We start from the raw sequence: 20,654 nt of genomic DNA, 5'->3' as shown, positions 1-20,654 counted from the left end.
CTAGCACTGCAGTGCATAAAATGTGCTGAGTGGTTGACTCAAAGAGAGAGAAAGACAATAGTTGACTGGTGTTGAATAAATTAATTTATTCAAAAATGAAGGTGAAGCAGCAGAGCGAGAGAGGAGATATTTCATTGTATATTTTATTCAGTTTCACTTATGCTTGCTAATGTAGCTAATTTAGCCTACTCAACAACCTGACTCAAACAGAGATTAATTATATTTATGTTAGCTAGCAGGCTAAGGCTATCCAACACTTCCAATTCAAGGTAAGCTTTCAGTTTTATAAGTGTATTGCCACCGGGGCCTGCCAGGTTACTGCTAAACTGCTCGCTGTGTACTACTGTTTGATTGTACACATGGATTGGATTGTGAGTTTACTAATGCGTGAGTTCTAGTAGCTATGTTGACTATGACGTTAGCTAATAGGGTGACAACAGTGTAGGCTGTGTGTAGTGGTTATGTTATGAATGTTTTGCTTGGAGAGTTTTTTTGGCCTGGTCACTGAAGTCCACAAGCGAAGGCAAAATGTGAGAGGAGGAGAGCGTGACGATGTGATGATGCTGTCTGTATGGCTACTAGGAATGTGAACTCTGTGTGCGGGTGATCAGGGGTGTGTGTAATCATTTCACCAGTTCTGTTGCAAAATATTTCTTAAATGGAAGCAAACGGAACAAAACGGGATGGACCTATCTGAATTTGTCCAATAAAAACTCTTGCTTTAGTTACACAATTTAACATTTTGCAACTGTTTTGGACTAATATATACACCCTAGATCAGCTAGATGCTGGCAAGAGTGTGCAAGGCGGTACTGAATGTGTCACTGTCTGTCACCTTGATTACTCCAATTTGTCTCTCGATCTGTGCACCTACGTTATAAACTTTCATTTGTAGGCTAGGTTGTAGCAACCTCATGATGGGTATAGGGCAAATTTTTGTATCATGTAGTAGCCTAGACCTATCAATGTTACATTGACCTGGGTGAATGGGAATATGGATAACAGATCCAATATTCTTTAATAAAAATATGGCCATGCTCATAAAAAAAAATGGTCCTCCCTAATCTTAAACGGCACCGACCGCCACTGATATATACAGTATATACACTGAGTATACAAAACATTAAGGAAACCTGCTCTTTCCATGACATAAACTGACCGGGTGAATCCAGGTGAAAGCTATGATCGCTTATTGATTTTAAATCCACTTCTATCAGTGTACGTAGATGAAGGGGAGGAGAAAATTGTGGTGTTCCTAATGTTTGGTATACTCAGTGTATACCCAGAAAGCCTACTATTTGGAACGCAAGTATGCGTATTCTGACACGGCCAGAGAGTAATGTGATTGTGCTGAGCAGTGACAATGGCCGTGTCCAAATACCCGTACTAGCACACTACATACTTCAACTGCATACTCATTTTGGAGTTTGATCTAGTATAATTTACTCAACTTTTCAGACTCAAGTGTTTGACAAAAGCTGATAAACAGATACATTGACACACTGTACCAAAATGAATGAATGCCGGGAGTTAGATGACACTTTCAAAGTACTATTTTCTAAATGTCACATACTATAAAACATTCTTTCTTCGCAAACTATTTAGTACGTTAGTATGGGTATTCGGACACGGTCAGTGTCTGTGTGAGTCCTGCAGTCTGGCCAGTAATGCTGTAATATCTACACCAGAATAAGAGGCCCTGGTGCTTGCAGGGTGTATAAGGGGGCTGAGGCACCCACTGTTATTGTGCACTCGGCCGCTGGCACTGCCTCTGTCAGCGAGTGGCGTCGATCCGTGAACTTGCCATCTGGATTCCCCCACAAATCACATTAAAGTTTCAGGCCCAGGAATACATCAAGCTAAATGAATATTGGCTCCGGGGGCCGCAGACAGGCCTGATGGAGAAAAAGCCCTTCGCAATCCAACTCTTTGTGGTTAGATATGATCCATTCATCCCTCCCTCCCTCCCTCCCTCCCTCTCTCCCTTTCTCATCTACCCCTGATGGGCACTGGGACTGATGAGGTGGACAGACAGAATAGTGAATGGAGTATTCTGTCACAGAGGGAATACAAAGCAAGGTTACACAGTGGAAGTAAATGTGGTGAGCATACTGAGACATAGAGCAGAGGGGAAAGGGAAAGGTGGATACCTACTGTTGTCAGTTGCACAACTGAATGCATGCAACTAAAATGTGTCTTCCATATTTACTCCAACCCCTCTGAATCAGAGAGATGCGGGAGGCTGCCTTAAACGACATTCATGTCATCGGCGCCTGGGGAGCAGTTGTTGTTGAGGGTTAACTGTCTTGCTCAATGGCAGAACGGCACATTTTTCCACCTTGCCGGCTCGGGGATTCAAACCAAGGACCTTTGGGTTACTGGCCCAATGCTCTTAACCGCTAGAAATCTGTGTATGCCTACAATATGTACTACTACTGACAGACTTCGGGTGGAAACATTGCCCTCAGTAAAACTATGGGCGTGTTCAACAGTGTGCATGTACACTGTCTATCTTTCTTTCATGCCTCTGCACTACTCTCATAGAGCTAGGTTGCACAGAGGTAGTAATTGAACTGTAGTAACCTAACTTAGAGATGCACATGGTTTCAGTTATTAGTCAGGTAACATGAAAGGAAAAGGATTAGTTAGTATTATAAGGAAACCCACCCACAGCTAGGTTTAATTCTTCACAATCTTTGGTTGCAAAAGATGAACTTTGATAAGTACATGTTGGGATTTAGCTTCATGTATTAGGCTCATATCACTTTGGATCTTAAGACCTTCATTTACTTTGAAGCCACCCACCAGTTTTCAGTTTAGCTTTTCTTGTGGATTTAATGAACGGCATAATCATATTGATTCTCCTGCTGTTTATTTGCTGGCAAGATATCGTAAGATACAAAAATGTGTAAAAGTAGATGGCTGCACTGCACAAAATCTATTTGCATTTCATTTTGGGATTTTGAAGCCGGGTTTTCACGTTTGGGTAAAAAGCAAGTATGAGAACATAATTAGTACAATCACTCAACAACACAGTAACACATTATGTTATGGTCTCAGTTGCATATTTGCAGAGGCACTGTTTGCACTAACATCAAAGCTATTAAGATTAAATTGCCTTGCCAAGATGCGGTTTCATATGAGGAAGCAAAATCTATTTCATTTTTTCCAATCCAATGGCTTGTATTGCCAAGGATTTATTTCCAGCAATGAAGAGAAAGGGTTTTGACTTAGCTGTCAGAGCTTCTCTTCTATTAGATCCCTTGGGTGAGATATGGACGTGCTGGAAACTGAAAAGTATAAATACCTTGTCAGTTTTAAGTGTGAAGAAGTGCTTTCAGGCCAACCAACTTCCAGGTTACTAACGCTACGTCACTGCTAACATAAGAGGCAATTATCTATTAGCAGCATGTTGCCGAACCGTATGCATTCACACCAACGCACGCACACACACACACACACACACACACACACACACACACACACACACACACACACACACACACACACACACATACACAGGGCATAAATTACTGCTGTGTTAAATAAAACAAGACACAACAAGACAGCAGCCATCAATCACTGTTCCATTTTGTCACATCATGAGTTGACCTCCGGAGAAAGACAGCTCAAAGTCAAACATGGGCAAACTTTTAAACCAACTCTATAAACCCTGTTCAAAACTCATCAATAGATGTTCATGTACAAAATCTGTCATGACAAAAGTGCAACCTGCAAACCCCATCAGGGGCTTTTTTTATTGTTATAATTTGAGGTATACTGTATTGGTTTGAAGGTATAGACATGCAAAATAGTATTATAATGTACGTCATCCATCTCCTATGAGGTGATGTAGTGCCACTCTTGTCTGCTTACTGTTATAATTACAGGCAGGTTATTTTTTGTGTGATGTCATTTTTCATGTCACTGAAACAATCCTTATTTTCCAAACATGTACAGTACCAGTCAAAAGTTTGGACACACCTACTCATTCAAGGTTTTTTTTTTTTTTACTACATTGTAGAATAATAGTGAATACATCAAAGCTATAAAACAACACCTATTGAATCTAAATATATTTTATATTTGAGATTCTTCAAAGTAGCCACGCTTTGTCTTGATGTCAGCTTTGCACACTCTTGACATTCTCTCAACTAGCTCATGAGTAATGCTTTTCCAACAATCTTGAAGGAGTTCCCACATATGTTGAGCACTTGTTGGCTGCTTTTCCTTCACTCTACGGTCCAACTCATCCCAAACCATCTCGATTGGGTTGAGGTCAGGTGATTGTGGAGGCCAGGTCATCTGATGCAGCGGTCCATCACTCTTGGTCAAATAGCCCATACACAGCCTGGAGGTGTGTTTTGGGACATTGTCCTGTTGAAAAACAAATGATAATCCCACTAAGTGCAAACCAGATTGGATGGCGTATCACTACATAATACTGTGGTAGCCATGCTGGTTAAGTGTGCCTTGAATTCAAAATAAATCACTGACAGTGTCACCAGCAAAGCGCCATAACACCTCCATGCTTCATGGTGATCATCCGTTCACCTACTTTGCGTCTCACAAAGACACAGCGGTTGGAACCAAAAATCTCAAATTTGGACTCATCAGACCAAAAGACAGATTTCCACCGGTCTAATGTCCATTGCTCGTGTTTCTTGGCCCAGGCAAGTCTCTTCTTCTTATTGATGTCCTTTAGTAGTGGTTTCTTTGCAGCAATTCAACCATGAAGGCCTGATTCACGCAGTCTCCTCTAAACAGTTGGTGTTGAGATGTGTCTGTTACTTGAACTCTGGGTCTTCCTTTCCCGTGGCGGTACTCATGAGAGCCAGTTGTATCATAGTGCTTTATGGTTTTTGCGACTGCACTTGAAAAGTTCTTGAAATGTTCCAGATTAACTGACCTTCATGTTTTAAAGTAATGATGGGCTGTCATTTCTCTTTGCTTATTTGAGCTGTTCTTGCCATAATATGGTCTTGGTATTTTACCAAATAGGTGTCACGCCCTGACCGTAGAGATCCTTATTATTCTCTATGTTTGGTTAGGTCAGGGTGTGACTCGGGTGTGAAGTCTATGTTTTCTGTTTCTTTGGTTTTGGGCCGAGTGTGGTTCCCAATCAGAGGCAGCTGTCTATCGTTGTCTCTGATTGGGAATCATACTTAGGCAGCCTGTTTTCCACCCGTGTTTGTGGGAGGTTGTTTTCTGTTTAGCATCTGAGCCTGACATAACTGTGCGCTTTCGTTTTTTCACCATTTGTTATTTTGTTTGAGTGTGTTGTGAAATAAAGTATCATGAACATTTACCACGCTGCGCCTTGGTCCACTTCTCCTTCTAACAACGAGCGTTACAATAGGGCTATCTTCTGTATACCACCCCTACCTTGTCACAACACAACTGATTGTCCTATGGCTAGAAAGAAGCTTGTTCAGGCCACTTTTCTCTCTGTAATTGATTATGGTGACTTGTTGTATATGCATGCAGCCTCCTCCATCTTACAGAGACTGGACTCTGTTTATCATGCATCCTTGCGCTTTATTACAAATGCCAAGCCACTCACCCACCATTGCACATTGTACCAAATGGTAGGTTGGGCCTCACTTTATATGCGCAGAAAGATACATTTGTATGTGTTCATCTACAAAGCCCTTTTGGGTAAACTCCCTCTTTACCTCTGTAGTCTGGTCTCCTTCACCACCAGCAGTTACCATACCCTGTCTGCTAGGTGGCTGCTACTTAAAGTCCCCAGGACATTCACAGTATTAGGCAAGACTGCCTTCTCTTCTTGTGCACCAGACGCATGGCATAATCTACAATCCATGCTTCATCTAGATATGTTAGTGCCACTGAATGAATTTAAAATATTGATGGTAGACTCTGTTACAGAGGAGTGTAAATGCTTTTTTTAGGCTGGATCATGTTGTATTTTTGTATGTTTTAATTCTGTAATGTATTGATTGTTGCTGCCTTCTTGGCCAGGTCTCCCTTGAAAAAGAGACTCTGGGTCTCAATGGGCTTTTCCTGGTTAAATAAAGGTTAAATAAAAAATAAATTAACTTTTATCAAGGGACACCTGTTAATTTTAATGCATTCCAGGTGACTACCTCATGAAGCTGTTTGAGAGAATACCAAGAGTGTGCAAAGCTGTCATCAAGACAAAGGGTGGCTACTTTGAAGAATCTCAAATATAACATATTTTGGTTAACACTTTTTTGGCTTCTACATGATTCCATATGTGTTATTTCATAGTTTTGATGTCGTCACTATTATTTTACAATGTAGAAAATTGTAAAAATAAAGAAAAACAATTGAATGAGTAGGTGTGTCCAAACTTTTGACTGGTACTGTATCTTCAAAAAACATCTTCACTGACACGTGTCTGCTGGTCAAACATTCAGTTCAAATACAATTTTATACCAACCTCCCCTTTCAAAACAGTGTCATAGAAATGATTTCCCTTTGTGTTCCAGGTCTCCAGGTCATCTTTCCAGAGTACCTCCAGGAGAAGTTTGTTCAGTCGGCTCTGAGCTACATCATGTGTAATGGGGAGGGGGAGTACGTCTGCCGGAACAGCCAGTGTATCTGCATGTGCGCTGACGAGTACCCACAATGCAACTGTCCTATCACCGACATCCAGATCATGGAGAACACCCTGCTTGGGCATGCGGAGTCCTGGGCCACCTCTTACAAGGACTTTGAGAACTCAGGTAAGCAGGGAAGGATATGATAGCAAATTCTAGTTTACTGTACAGTCTACTATAGTTTTGTTCAGCCATGTGTCTTCGTCCACAAACACTATGGTTGTGGTAAGTGATCTCTTACTGTTGAGTATTGTATTTAGTAATTTATTGTTATTACTGTTGAATATTGTATTTAGTAATTTATTGTTATTTTACAGCAATTTATTGTTATTTTAGACCCTTCCATCAACTATATTCCTAAAGTAAGGAATAAACTAAGATATTTGCCTTAGATTCAGGTTAAATTAACTAATATAGCAAGAAAGAGGATAACAAATGATAAGGATATCCCATGACTTAGCTCCTCTCTTGTCTTCCCTCTTTGATTTGCGTAGAGGCCAATTATGACTATAGAACCATTTGCATATGGACCTCAGCTAGGCACTAATGACCGGTCTGAAGCCAGGGCTACTTCCACTGATCTGTCCTCAAACAGAACACCAGATGCAGGTCTTTACAGCATCCAATATCCACAGCAAACAGTGATATAATGGTAAATCCACAGACAGTCAGCTCTAAATTCAGCTGGTTTTTATTCAGGTGTCGTCATTTTACGTGAGTCACCTTCCATAGAATACACCACATAAAGCGTGCATGTTAACTTCTTGGAGCCAATCTGCAATAAAGTGTGGTATGAATAATTCAGCAGCCCATTTTAACGCCTTCTGTTTTAGAAGAAGGCACTAGCAGTTAATTGTAACAGTCAATTCTCTCTACCCCCCTCAGCCAGGTTTCACTAAGCATGCCACAGGCTAAATGTGTGTGAGGAGCAATTGTCACTCAGTCACATAGGGAAGCCACCCACCATGCAATCAGTACAGGCCCATGCATGAACCCAAGGGTGAAACAATAACTTCTGTAGATTTTTGATGCGGCATTAATGTGAGATGAACCCACTGTATTAAACAGTTTGCAAAATAGAACATGCGACCTTGTAAGATGTGTGTGTGTGCGTGTGTTCATCTGTGTGTGTTAATGGTATTGATTTGTGACTATTTGGTGTGTGTGTTAGTGTTTGTGTACACGTGTGTGTACATTTGTGTGTGTGTGTGTACATTTGTGTGTGTGTGTGTACGTGCGCTCGTGTGTGTACATGCGCACATGTGTGTATGTGTGTGAGCCTTTGTGTGTTGAACATGTGTCTCGAGCAGCAAGCAATTCTTCAAAATGGATGGCATCATTATAAAACCGTTACAATTAAAACGCAATCTGCATCGTTTCAGTTGGTGAAACCCCATCAACAAGCCACCATATTCCACATGCCTAGCGAATGACCCATATAGCGGGGTGGTTATGTCTGGCCACACACATATTCACACACATACTCAGTCACATCCCCTGTCTCATCCCCTACTGATCAAGTCAGAATAGTAAAGTACAGAGGATGGTTCGGGATACTCCCAAAGGGAGTCGCTCAGTATCCACCTGACGGGGCTCATACTTATATATTATTAACAAGTAATAAAAGGAGACAAATAAAACCTGACAGGCATACATATATATTTATACATTATAGAGGACACAAACTGAGATTGAGTCATTCAAGGTCATTGGCTGCCGAAGAGATTTCTAAGATGAAGTGCCTACAGTATCAGATAGCCATTTTTAAAATAATAAAACGGTGTATTCCTATTTAAAGGTAGACTCAGCGATTTGACTCAGATGCAGAAAGTACATTTCTGCAACAACTAAGAGCGTTGAAGCGCCACCCACTGGGCACAGACATCAGTTCAATGTTTAGTTTTGATTTGGTTGAGTTGTCAATTAACGTGAATTCAACGTGAAATCAAGAAAAAATGTCACCATGTCATTGGATTTAGGTTAAAATTTGGGTGAAAAAGAGACGGAATTCTACATTGATTCAACGTCATCACATATATTTTTTGTCTTGGAATGATGTGAAACAATGTTGATTCAACCAGTCTACCTTTAACAAGAGTATTTTGTTTGATCAGATGTGCTATTATCATAAATGCCAGTGGTATTTTGAGAGCTTGATTCAAGGCATGTAATGCATCATGATGCACGCGAGCTTTGTTGTTCAGGAAAACAACACCTGAGAACAGAAAGCACAGGAAGGAGGCTGATCCAAGGTTGCTCTGACAACAGATAGTCCTTGTCTGTGTCCCGCAAGATCTCTTAATCACCCTCCATTTCTCTCCCTCCTCCAGATGAGTTTAAGTCGTTCCTGAAGAGGCTGCCCTCCACCCACTTCCTGCCGGTCAGCAGTGTCCACCTCCTGTGGGGCAGTGACTGGGACCTGCAGGCCCGCTACCGCCTGCTCCAGAGCTCCCTGGAGACCCAGAGGCTCAAGATCCAGCGCACCGCCCGCAAGCTCTTTGGCCTCAGCATCCGCTGCCACCACAACCCCAACCACCAGATGCCTAGGGAGAGGTGGGTCTAAGAAGCAGTAAAAATGCATTATGTAACCCTGCTGCATTGTAATGTAACGTGTTGTTTTGATGCAGAATTTTGGTGCCAATGCTGTGGACCACGGTATCACGAAAGGTAACTTAGAAAGGTGGATAAACTGCAACCAAGGTGACAAAATGAATCTGTGAGAGAACTCTGTTAGGTAGGGGATTTTCTGTATTTCGTTTTAGTAATGCCTGTTGAAGTACTGTATGCGAAAACTTTATGATACAGTACATAATGCATTTTTACTTTGAATTTTCTGGCTCTTATAGCTCTGTCCATGAAATCATGGAAACGCCCAATGAACCCTAGTCTTACCTAGTATTTCACAATGCAGGATGAAAAAGAATCTAACCGCGGGAGCTCTCTGGCCGGGTCAGTGCACAATGTGCCATCACCTACTGTGACTGCAGATAGCACGCTTTGCTGCACAAATGGCACTGTGTTAATGCTAATCCAGTCTGAAATGCATTCTAAAATGGAGTCATTCCACCCCATAATATACCAGACAACATGGAGAAAAATAACACACTAAATACCAGATGAACAAAATAATGTTACAGCTGCGTGGAATGTCAATATACAAATATAAACAGAGAAAATCCTCAAAATATTCAGTTATGTGGTTAAGGAACGCACAGCTGTCAACTGTCACTAAGGTAGAAGGAACACACCCACGCTACGATGCAAGCTTTGGCAAAGGGTTTGTTCAGAAGTGTTATCAAAGCGGTGCAGTGCACAATCCGTGCTCGGCAGAGCACACATCAAGGACGCCTGACGGCACTGTGAAGAGAAACTGTGTTTGTTTATTTGTTTCTATATGTGTGTGTGTGTGTGTTTATGTGTGAGTGATTGATTGTGTGTATGTGTGTGTGTGTGTGCTCATGCATCTATGTCAGTGAGAGATGTACTGTGCCAATAGGCATCCTCCTTTCAGACCAGTACCCACATCAGTGTTACTCTTTGATACCACCAATGCAGCGTAAACTAAACATACTGACATACTAGTGTTTGTAATGTTTCCTCTGGAGACATACAGTACACAGGGCTGATATGACGAATGTGGAGTCCCTTGCTGTGGGGCTCAGTTCAAGGCACAGGTTTAACAATTAGTGTTTATATTTAAGCATAGATTATCTGGTAGGTTTGCTATGTACTCCCATAGCTGTTAGGATGAGTTTAAGTGATATCTCCTTCTGAATTTCATGTATATCTGTGTGCAATATAGTGAAATGTTACTCTATTTAAAAAGCACACATATCCACACCACCACCATTACATTTAGTACAGTAGTACTAGTAGCAGTAGACCTTGTTGTCCTGCTGCTCAGAGTTGAGCTGAGGCCCTAGCCTCTCTGGTGGCATGGCCTTTGCCCTGAAGGGCCGAGTTGGAGAGAGAGAAGACTGCCTGTGACAACCCAGAAATCCTTACTACTGATCTACTTCCCACCGACGGGACACATGCCTATAATTATAGAAAGCAAGCCTCCTTCGGTCCCAATTGGATTCTGGCAGTAGAGAGCCTTGACAACTGCAGGAACAATACGAACCCAGTCTCTCCAGGGCTGGAGGGGGTTCCTCCACAGTTTGACCCTACTGTGGAAGGCTGCTTAGCTTCAGACCTGCAGGGGGAAACCCAGGGTGGACTTTGATGGTGGTGGCTTGACCTCAGGCTGCTCCCCGTAGTCTAATTACACACTTACTTCTATAGCGATAATCACTGTTACACAATCCACAGGCAATCTACAGGCATGGCTGGACCGTACCCTTTTAAACATTTATGGTGTTTTCACAGGTGTAATGAGTGGAATATTCCAAGTAGTTCAGAGTAGAGCTTCAGCGTTGGTTTCTTTTAAGCATGCTGTGCTACTGGATGTACTGCATAACTAGGACCAGCAGATTTTTATGGCCGTGTGTTTTTACTGGGAAAAACTCTGGGTTCTATGTTTTTCCTGGTCATGTGGACAAGAAAGAGGCATGCCTTTATGCATAACCAGATGACTATACAACCAGTGGTGTAAAATACTTTAAAGTACTACTTAAGTAGTTTTTTTTGCGTATCTTTTTTTACAACTTTTACTTTTACTTCACTACATTCCTAAAGAAAATAATGCACTTTTTACTCCATACATTTATCCTGACACCCAAAGGTAGTCATTACATTTGGAATGCTTAGCAGGACAGGAAAATGGTCCAATTCATATACTTATCAAGAGAACATCCCTGGTCACCCCTACTGACTCTAATCTGGAGGACTCACTAAACACAAATGCTTTGTTTGTAAATTATGTCTGAGTGTTGGGAGTGTGCCCTTGGCTATCCGTCAATTTAAACTTTTACTTTTGATACTTACATATATTTAAAACCAAATACTTTTAGACTTTTGCTCAAGTGGTATTTTACCGGGTGAATTTCACTTTTACTTGAGTCATTTTCTATTAATCTATCTCTACTTTTACTCAAGTATGACAATTGAGTACTTTTTCCACCACTGTATACAACCATGAGCTGTGTGCATAAGTCATATTTTCAATGGATTTAGCTTGAGGTAAATAAAGGAAAGGAAAGTATGGTGCTTATTATTATTATTATTCAAGCCTGGTTGCCATTTCATGAATGCATGCGTGCGGCATATCTCTAAGATACATGTGGTATTCAATCAAAAAAAACGACTGTGAATCAATGAGTAATCAATGTGTGGTGGCCGTCTCTACGTATGAAAGGCCTCACTGTCCCTCACTGTTGGCTAGCTCTAATTGCCCTCATTTGTCATTTAGCCTGTAGCTGATAAACTGGGGGTTGAACAAACTTGCATTAGAAAATCATCCGATGTGTTGCAAGGTAAATATAGGCTTAGCTCCACCTGCCTCACCTTGTCTTACACCCACTCACCTATCACAGATGTGAGCTCTCTATGCAGGGAAACATATGGAATGTGCCTGTGCAGAGCTATAGCAGACGTGCCTGGGGATTATAGCTAGAAGCTCTTCTCAAACAGAGAGTGATTAATGGTGACGGATATAAAATAGCATAACTCCCAGCCAAGTAATCGGCATCCATGTTTATGTATCAAAGTAATTATTCATGGGCAGACTTTAGCATGTTAACAGATTTGACTGTACTCTATATATTATTTAGCAGTAATTGCTATAGACGTTGACAGGGTTATGGTTGTCAAGATATGTCTGGTACATAACTCCCTTACATAAGAACTTCTATCAATAATGAAATCACAGGCTATTTTTGTCATCCAACATAATGCACTAATAGAAAAACACATTCAATCATCAGTATCGACAAATATCTCTCTCTCTTTTTCTTTTTCCCTCGTTCCCCCAAACAGAAGGGGTCTTGTGATAATGTATGTCATCTGCGCTGAGCACCAGAGCTGTCTGATGCCCTATTACAAACACAGAGATTGTGCTGTGATTCGTGAAAACAAACAGCATTCATTCCCACTCGTTTCCATCTCATTCCCTGTGGCAAACTCAACCCAGCCACTTGTTTTGGAGGGAAAAAATAAGGAAAAATAAAACTACCAGCATGATGCTCTCAAACTGCATATTGAGGGAAGCAGTTATATGATGGAACATATTTTATTCCGGTGTTTCAGATCACATAAAACTGTAGTTATTGCAGATAAATTCAAGGGGGAATATATATAGAATAATATGATTATGCCTGCCTCACGTACGTAAATGAAAAGATAAAACTAATAGGAATGGTTTAATCTTTATGGCGTAAACATCCGCAAAACTTTTCAAATGTATTTTGTGTTGTCATTTGCAGCAAACATTTCCAATAAGTACCTGAGTGCACAAAAAAACGGAGGACTATTTTAAAGATCTCATACCTTGTGTGTTGTGTCAATGACAGAGGACTCTTTTGTGTTCTTTGAACTTTTGGAGACAAACCGACTGCATTAAAAACATGTTTATACATTTTGTCATTCAACTTTCGTTGTTTAGTCATGGTGCTTGTATCGGTAACACGTTGCTTCACACCAATAGACATAACCATGTCATAATATGGTCATAATATCCATATATTTACACCTGTTGTGACATGTATTGCATTATTTTATGGCTGGTTATTACACCTACATAAGAGTGTCAAAACCCACATTTATTGAAATAATATTTTTCCCTGCCAAGAAGTTTCCTTTCGTTTGAAAGTTGGTTTTCTAAATCCTTTGCTGTTGTTGTAATGAATTCTTTACAGTCATGGTTTTTTCATCATGTAGAAAATACACTTTACGACACTGTCATGAAGCATTATGACCATCATCATCATACAAGCCAGATAGGCCTGTCACGTACGTGCCCTTATATCAGTCATCAGTCGAAGAGAGGGTGTCTTGTCCTGCTCCTGCATTCATCCCAGTCATCAGCAACAGAGCATTAGGGTAGGTGCATGTCTGACATCAATGTGGGCGCAATTACAATGATCATTTTATATGGTCAATTTCCAAAAACATTATATAACATAAACATACTGTTGACACGTAGGCTATGGTGTAATGGAATGTTTTGCCTTGTGTGGTAGGTTTTATGGGTTTTGACACTCTTATGTAGGTGTCATAACCAGCCATAAAATAACACAATATATGGTAGAACAGGTCTAAATATATGTGTCATGACAGTGTTATGACCGTATTAAAACAGGTTACGACAAGTTATGTCAGCTGTTATGACATATAACTTAACATGTTATGACGCTGGGTGTCAAGTAAATTGTTACCCTTTCATCAATCTCCGTTTTTCTTGTTCTGTGAAATATTATATTCAAGGTTCTTCTCAAGATTCAAGATGCTCTTACATGAGCACTGGAACCTATTTTTCATTCCAACAGAATAGCCATTGGCTTTGTCTTTATGTCCTGTAGAGATAATAGTGGGGTGAATATGTGGCCGTGAACAAAAGCATTACTTTCTCAAAGTGCATCTTAGAGTCAGTGTTCTGGGACATGCATTCAGCCGTGTCTTTGTTATTTCACAATGTTACTCTTATCTTTTGATACTCCTCTCTTCAGTTAAGAAGATAAAGGAACTTTTATCAGGGTAGGACTGATCCAAGGACATATCCAAGATTGCCTTGAAAGTACATCGCTTTATGTCAGTTTAACCAGTCTTCAAAAAATTATGGAGTCAGGTTGATGTAAGAATTGCTAAATAAAGACAATGTTAAATGGATTAAAATATATTTCTCACAACTCAATTTGTTCAAGATCAGTATTAACTCAAAGTAAAACTTTATCAAATCACTTTTGGGAAGCTGTCTAATTATAATTTTAAAATAATCCTCAAAGTACCAGTTACATATCCTTCAACCTAAACTCAGCAAAAAAAGAAAGGTCCCTTTTTCAGGACCCTGTCTTTCAAAGATAATTAGTAAAAATCCAAATAGTTTCACATATCGTCATTGTAAAAGGTTTAAACACTGTTTCCCATGATTGTTTAATGAACCATAAACAATTAATGAACATGCACCTGTTAAACGGTCGTTAAGACACTAACAACTTACAGACGATAGGCAATTAAGGTCACAGTTAAAACTTAGGACACTAAAGAGTCCTTTGTACTGACTCTGAAAAACACCAAAAGAAAGATGCCCAGGGTCCCTGCTCATCTGCGTGAACATGCCTTAGGCATGCTGCAAGGAGGCATGAGGACTGCAGATGAGGCCAGGGCAATAAATTGCAATGTCCGTACTGTGAGATTCCTAAGACAGCGCTACAGGGAGACAGGACGGATAGCTGATCGTTCTCGCAGTGGCAGACCCCGTGTAACAACATCTGCACAGGATCAGTACATCCAAACATCACACCCGGAACGCACAATCCCTCCATCAGTACGCAGACTATCCGCAATAGGCTTAGAGAGGCTGGACTGAGGCCTTGTAGGCCTGTTGTAAGGCAGATCCTCACCAGACATCACCGACAACCGTCGCTGGACCAGACAGAACTGGTAAAAAGTGCTCTTCACTGACGAGTCGCGGTTTTGTCTCACCGGGGTTGATGGTCGGATACGCGTTTATCGTCGAAGGAATGAGCGTTACACCGAGGCCTGTACTCTGGATCGATTTGGAGGTGGAGGGTCCGTCATGGTCTGGGGCGATGTGTCACAGCCTCATCGGACTGAGCTTCTTGTCATTACAGGCAATCTCAACACTGTGCGTTACAGGGAAGACATCCTTCTCCCTCATGTGGTACCCTTCCTGCAGGCTCATCCTGACATGACCCTTCAGCATAACAATGCCACCAGCCATACTGCTCGTTCGGTGCATGATTTCCTGCAAGACAGGAATGTTAGTGTTCTGCCATGGCCAGCAAAGAGCACGGATCTCAATCCCATTGAGCATGTCTGGGACCTGTTGGATCGGAGGGTGAAGGCTAGGGCCATTCCCCCCAGAAATGTCCGGGAACTTGCAGGTGCCTTGGTGGAAGAGTGGAGTAACATCTCACAGCAATAACTGGCAAATCTGGTGCAGTCCATGAGGAGGAGATGCACTGCAGTACTTAATGCAGCTGGTGGCCACACCAGATACTGACTGTTACTTTTGATTTTGACCGCCCCTTTGTTTAGGGACATATTATTCAATTTCTGTTAATCACGTCTGTGGAACTTGTTCAGTGTATGTCTCAGTTGTTGAATCTTGTTATGTTCATACAAATATTTACACATGTTAAGTTTGCTGAAAATAAACGCAGTTGACAGTGAGAGGATGTTATTTTGCTGAGTTTATTTCATATCCCATAGGAGCAAAAGTAGTTTGGGTCTGAAGAGTGTCTCCTCTGTCCCCTTCTCTAGCCCTACCCATGGCTCATTTTGGGATGGCTTGGGGCTCTCTGGCCTGTCAAGCACTAGGTCACCCATCACCGTTACCATGCTAGTTCATTAGCATGTCAGGCTAACCTTGAGCTCATCCTCTCCAGTCTCTCCCAGAAAAACACCCTCATCTCACAGTAGAAAGTTTCAGTACTACCAAGATGACAGAAAGGGATGCCTGAGGGGGAATAAGAGACAATTTGCATAGGAAATGATGTTGCCATCCCACGAGGGAAATAAAGGAATTCTGCCTTTGAGGAATACATTATCCCCTCCACAGACTAGACCGTAACAAACAGTAGCAGGCTGTGGCAGTGGCAGTGGAGGTTAATCCTCAGTTTAACACTGAATTTGTGCTTGCTAAACGGTCCTTATTAATGGTGCATTTTATCCCTGTGTCTCCGCTCCCCAATTTGTTCTATTCCCCCTCGATCACTCTGGCTCTGACACTTTCTTTCTTTCTTTCTTTCCATTCTCCAGGTCTGTGATGCAGTGGCTGAACAGGGTCCAGTCCTTCCTCTACTGCAATGAGAATGGTTTCTGGGGAACCTTCCTGGAGAGCCAGAGGATGTGCGTGTGCCACACGGGTATCACCCTATGCCAGCGACCCATCCCATGTATCATTGGGGGCAACAACAGCTGTGCCATGTGCAGCCTGGCCAACATCTCTCAGTGCGGCTCCTGCAACAAGGGGTACAAACTGTACCGAGGCCGCTGTGAGCCCCAGAACGTGGACTCAGAACGCAGCGAGCAGTTCATCAGCTTCGAGACCGACCTAGACTTCCAAGACCTGGAGCTCAAGTACTTGCTCCAGAAGATGGACTCGCGCCTCTATATCCACACCACCTTCATAAGCAACGAGATCCGCCTGGAGACCTTCTTTGACCCACGGTGGCGCAAGCGCATGTCCCTGACCCTGAAGAGCAACAAGAACCGGATGGACTACCTCCACATGATCATTGGGCTCTCCATGAAGATCTGCCAGATGCGCAACAGCAGCATCGACCCCATGTTCTTTGTTTATGTGAACCCATTCAGCGGCAGCCATTCAGAGGGCTGGAGCATGCCCTTTGGCGAGCACGGCTACCCGCGCTGGGAGAAGACAAGGCTGGGGAACTCCCAGTGCTTCAATTGGACCCTGCTGCTGGGCAACCGGTGGAAGACCTTCTTTGAGACGGTGCACATCTACCTACGAAGCCGCGCCAAAGTGCCCACTGGGTTACGCAATGACACGGGCCAGGGTCCCGTGGACCTGTCCGACCCCAACAAGCGCCAGATCTACATCAAGATCTCTGACATCCAGGTGTTTGGTTACAGCCTGCGCTTCAACGCAGACCTGCTCCGCAGCGCCGTGCAGCAGGTGAACCAGTCGTACACCCAGGGGACCCAGTTTTACTCCTCCTCCTCCGTCATGCTCTTGCTGCTGGACATTAGGGAGCGGATTAACCGCCTGGCCCCTCCAGTGGCACCCGGGAAACCCCAGCTGGACCTGTTTTCCTGTATGCTGAAGCACAGGCTCAAGCTGAACAACAGCGAGATGATCCGGGTCAACCACGCCTTGGACATGTACAACACAGAGATACTGAAACAATCAGATCACCTAACTACCAAACTCTGCTGAGATACAGTAAACAAACAAACAAAAAAAAGAGCAAACAGACACTACAAATATAACTGTTTGGGGATATTCCTTTTTATTTTTTGCCTTTTTGGACCTTTTTGTTCTGCCTTTTGATGTATTATTAAAACTTTGTAATTGTAATTGTTAAAATGAAACTCAAAAAGGCAGTGATGAAGCCTTTTAGTTGGATAAAGAAGAAGATTAATGAAAACCACTTTAAAGACTGTACCATATTTTGTCCCAGCATGTCTGTCATTTCCTAAAAGAGCATAAAGAGAAAAAAAGAAGAAAAACAATTAAATCCATCTCCTGGTGACAAAGAGGCCTTTATTTTAGTCTGAGGGAACAAAGGTTATATCTGAAACTGCCATTATTTACTGAGTAAAACATTTTTAAAGATATAATAAAGTTGTATAAGGGCAGACCAGATATCATCCTTTTATTTCAGTTAATATGCTTTATCAACAAACAAAATATTACAAACATGTAAAATGACAGTTTAATACAGTATGAAGGCATTCATACATTTTATGGGTAAATAGCCCAGCAAGCAAATACTCTAAGCATTAGCTATATAGTCTCTTTATAACATTAAATACTCATGACAAGTCTGCATCCCTCTCTTTGTGAAGTAAGGTTTAAGGCACTTTGTTGCTGTACTTAAAGCATAGGCACACGACCGGGGCAGCAGATAGTCATTTCATGTCAAATAACAGAAACCAGCTGTTTATATATGTGTATACCTTTATTTAGCTTGATGCTTATTGCTGTTCGTTAATTGAATGTGTCATTTGAGAGTGAGTGAATCCAGTCTAAGCTGAAACTTATATTTGGGCGCTACCTCCCGTGCTTGAAATTCTACAGGCATTTCTCATGAGGGGGTTTCTTCTGGTGCCTGAGTGCAATATCGTGGTCTGAAGATGAACAATCAATGCTATTTCGTACAGCTTTGCAAAACGTACACCTTGTGACTGCTGATGTGTCAAGCTTTTCGGCACCAAGAGCAAATTTGAGCATCGATCATTCGCGTACATCTGCAACAGACACCATGAAAGCCATACATTTCCCTGAGGTACACATAAGACATGGAAAGCCCCGTGATCCATTTTTCTAAAACATGAAAAATGTCCCATTCATGTATTTTATGTTGTCGTTGTTGTTTCCCCCAAATTCATTTAAAATGGAGGATAACAGTGGACAGAGAGAGTGTATTCTGTGGGATTATGGGATGACATTGTAAAGCCATTGGGTTTCTATTTCTACTAACTAGAGTGAACCCATATGGGAAACAGTTATATAACAGCTTCAAATACTTCTGTTCATTTTAATCTGTAAATCTACTTTCTACTTTATGTACTTTTTTTTATGCCACGTTGGATCTTAACTTTGAATGACCATGCAAATCAGATTGAACCCTCTGACACAAGGTTGTTTAATCTTTCTAGTCATACTTTATTGAAAGCACTGACATGAAATACGTTTATAGCTATATATAGCTACATAAATAAACATAGTATCAAACATCATACTATCTCAGAACTGTCAAGGAACACTACCTACGTTATTATTGTTATTATTATTATTATTAGTAGTATTATTAAGTGCCTGTTACCTATCCCTTTAACATAATTAGAGGAGAGAAATTGCTCTTAGTTTAGTTACTGCATACAGTAAAAACACATTACCACACAAGATAAAGGCATTCAAAAGAATTCAGCAAATCAGACCACATCAATGCAGATCTGTCCCTCATCTCTCAGCCTGAGATACATGTTTTCTAGCTAAAGCCCTGCTGGTTTGTGCATGTGGTAAAATGACCCATCATCAAGAGATTGAAGTCTCAATTTCCTGACACTATCTCTCCTATGTACATTATACCTGTAAATAGCAACTTAGTGTTGGTATAGTTATAACATCAAAGACTACTTAAATCATAATAATTACAAGAGAACAAAAGAGGCCATTATTAATGAGAATACCCACAATACCGTTGGTGTGCTATTGCACAAATTTCAAATACACTCCATTCTTAAGTTAATTACTTCATTATGAATATCAGAGAGGGATGGCAATTTCTGATGGTTTTAATCAAAGTACACTACCGTTCAAAAGTTTGGGGTCACTTAGAAATGTCCTTGTTTTTTAAATACATTTTTTTTTTGTCCATTAAAATAACATCAAATTGATCAGAAATACAGTGTAGACATTGTTAATGTTGTAAATGACAATTGTAGCTGGAAACGGCTGATTTTCAATGGAATATCTTCTAGGCAGAGCTGCAAAGAAAAAGCCATATCTCAGACTGACCAATGAAAAGAAAAGATTAAGATGGGCAAAAGAACACAGACACTGGACAGAGGAACTCTGCCTAAAAGGCCAGCATCTCGGAGTCGCCTCTTCACTGTTGATGTTGAGACTGGTGTTTTGCAGGTACTATTTAATGAAGCTGCCAGTTGAGGACTTATGAGGTGTCTGTTTCTCAAACTAGACACTCTAATGTACTTGTCCTCTTTCTCAGTTGTGCACCGGGGCCCTCACTCCTCTTTCTATTCTGGTTACAGCCAGTTTGTGCTGTTCTGTAAAGGGAGTAGTACACAGCGTTGTACGAGATCTTCAGTTTCTTGGCAATTTCTCGCATGGAATAACCTTAATTTCTCAGAACAGGAATAGACTGATGAGTTTCAGAAGAAAGTTCTTTGTTTCTGGCCATTTTGATCCAGTAATTGAACCCGCAAATGCTGACGCTCCAGATACTAAACTAGTCTAAAGAAGGCCAGTTTTATTGCTTCTTTAATCAGCAAAACAGTTTTCAGCTGTGCTAACATAATTGCAAAAGGGTTTTATAATGATCAATTAGTCTTTTAAAATTATAAACTTGTATGAGCTAACACAACGTGCCATTGGAACACAGGAGTGATGGTTGCTGATAATGGGCCTCTGTACGCCTATGTAGATATTCCATTAAAAATCAGCTCTTTCCAGCTACAATAGTCATTTACAACATTAACAATGTCTATACTGTATTTCTTATCAATTTTATGTTATTTTAA

At 41.3% G+C, this 20,654-nt stretch overlaps 1 protein-coding gene across 2 annotated transcripts in view; it reads left to right on the top strand.

Moving 5' to 3' along the window:
* Positions 1-19,942, top strand: part of LOC106563266 (BMP/retinoic acid-inducible neural-specific protein 1) — a 125,313-nt gene extending 105,371 nt beyond the window's left edge. For both annotated transcript variants that reach the window (XM_014128697.2, XM_014128698.2), the window contains exons 6-8: positions 6,474-6,710; positions 8,915-9,137; positions 16,464-19,942. In XM_014128697.2, coding sequence (XP_013984172.1) covers positions 6,474-6,710; positions 8,915-9,137; positions 16,464-17,604 — 1,601 coding nt within the window. In that variant the 3' untranslated portion in view covers positions 17,605-19,942. The remainder of the gene's footprint in view (positions 1-6,473; positions 6,711-8,914; positions 9,138-16,463) is intronic.
* Positions 19,943-20,654: the final 712 nt, after the last annotated feature.

This window comes from Salmo salar, chromosome ssa11 (assembly GCF_905237065.1).
Source record: "Salmo salar chromosome ssa11, Ssal_v3.1, whole genome shotgun sequence".
Taxonomy (NCBI): Eukaryota; Metazoa; Chordata; class Actinopteri; order Salmoniformes; family Salmonidae; genus Salmo; species Salmo salar.
The sequence above is the reverse complement of the archived record's forward strand: the minus strand, read 5'-3'. Positions and strand labels throughout refer to the sequence as shown.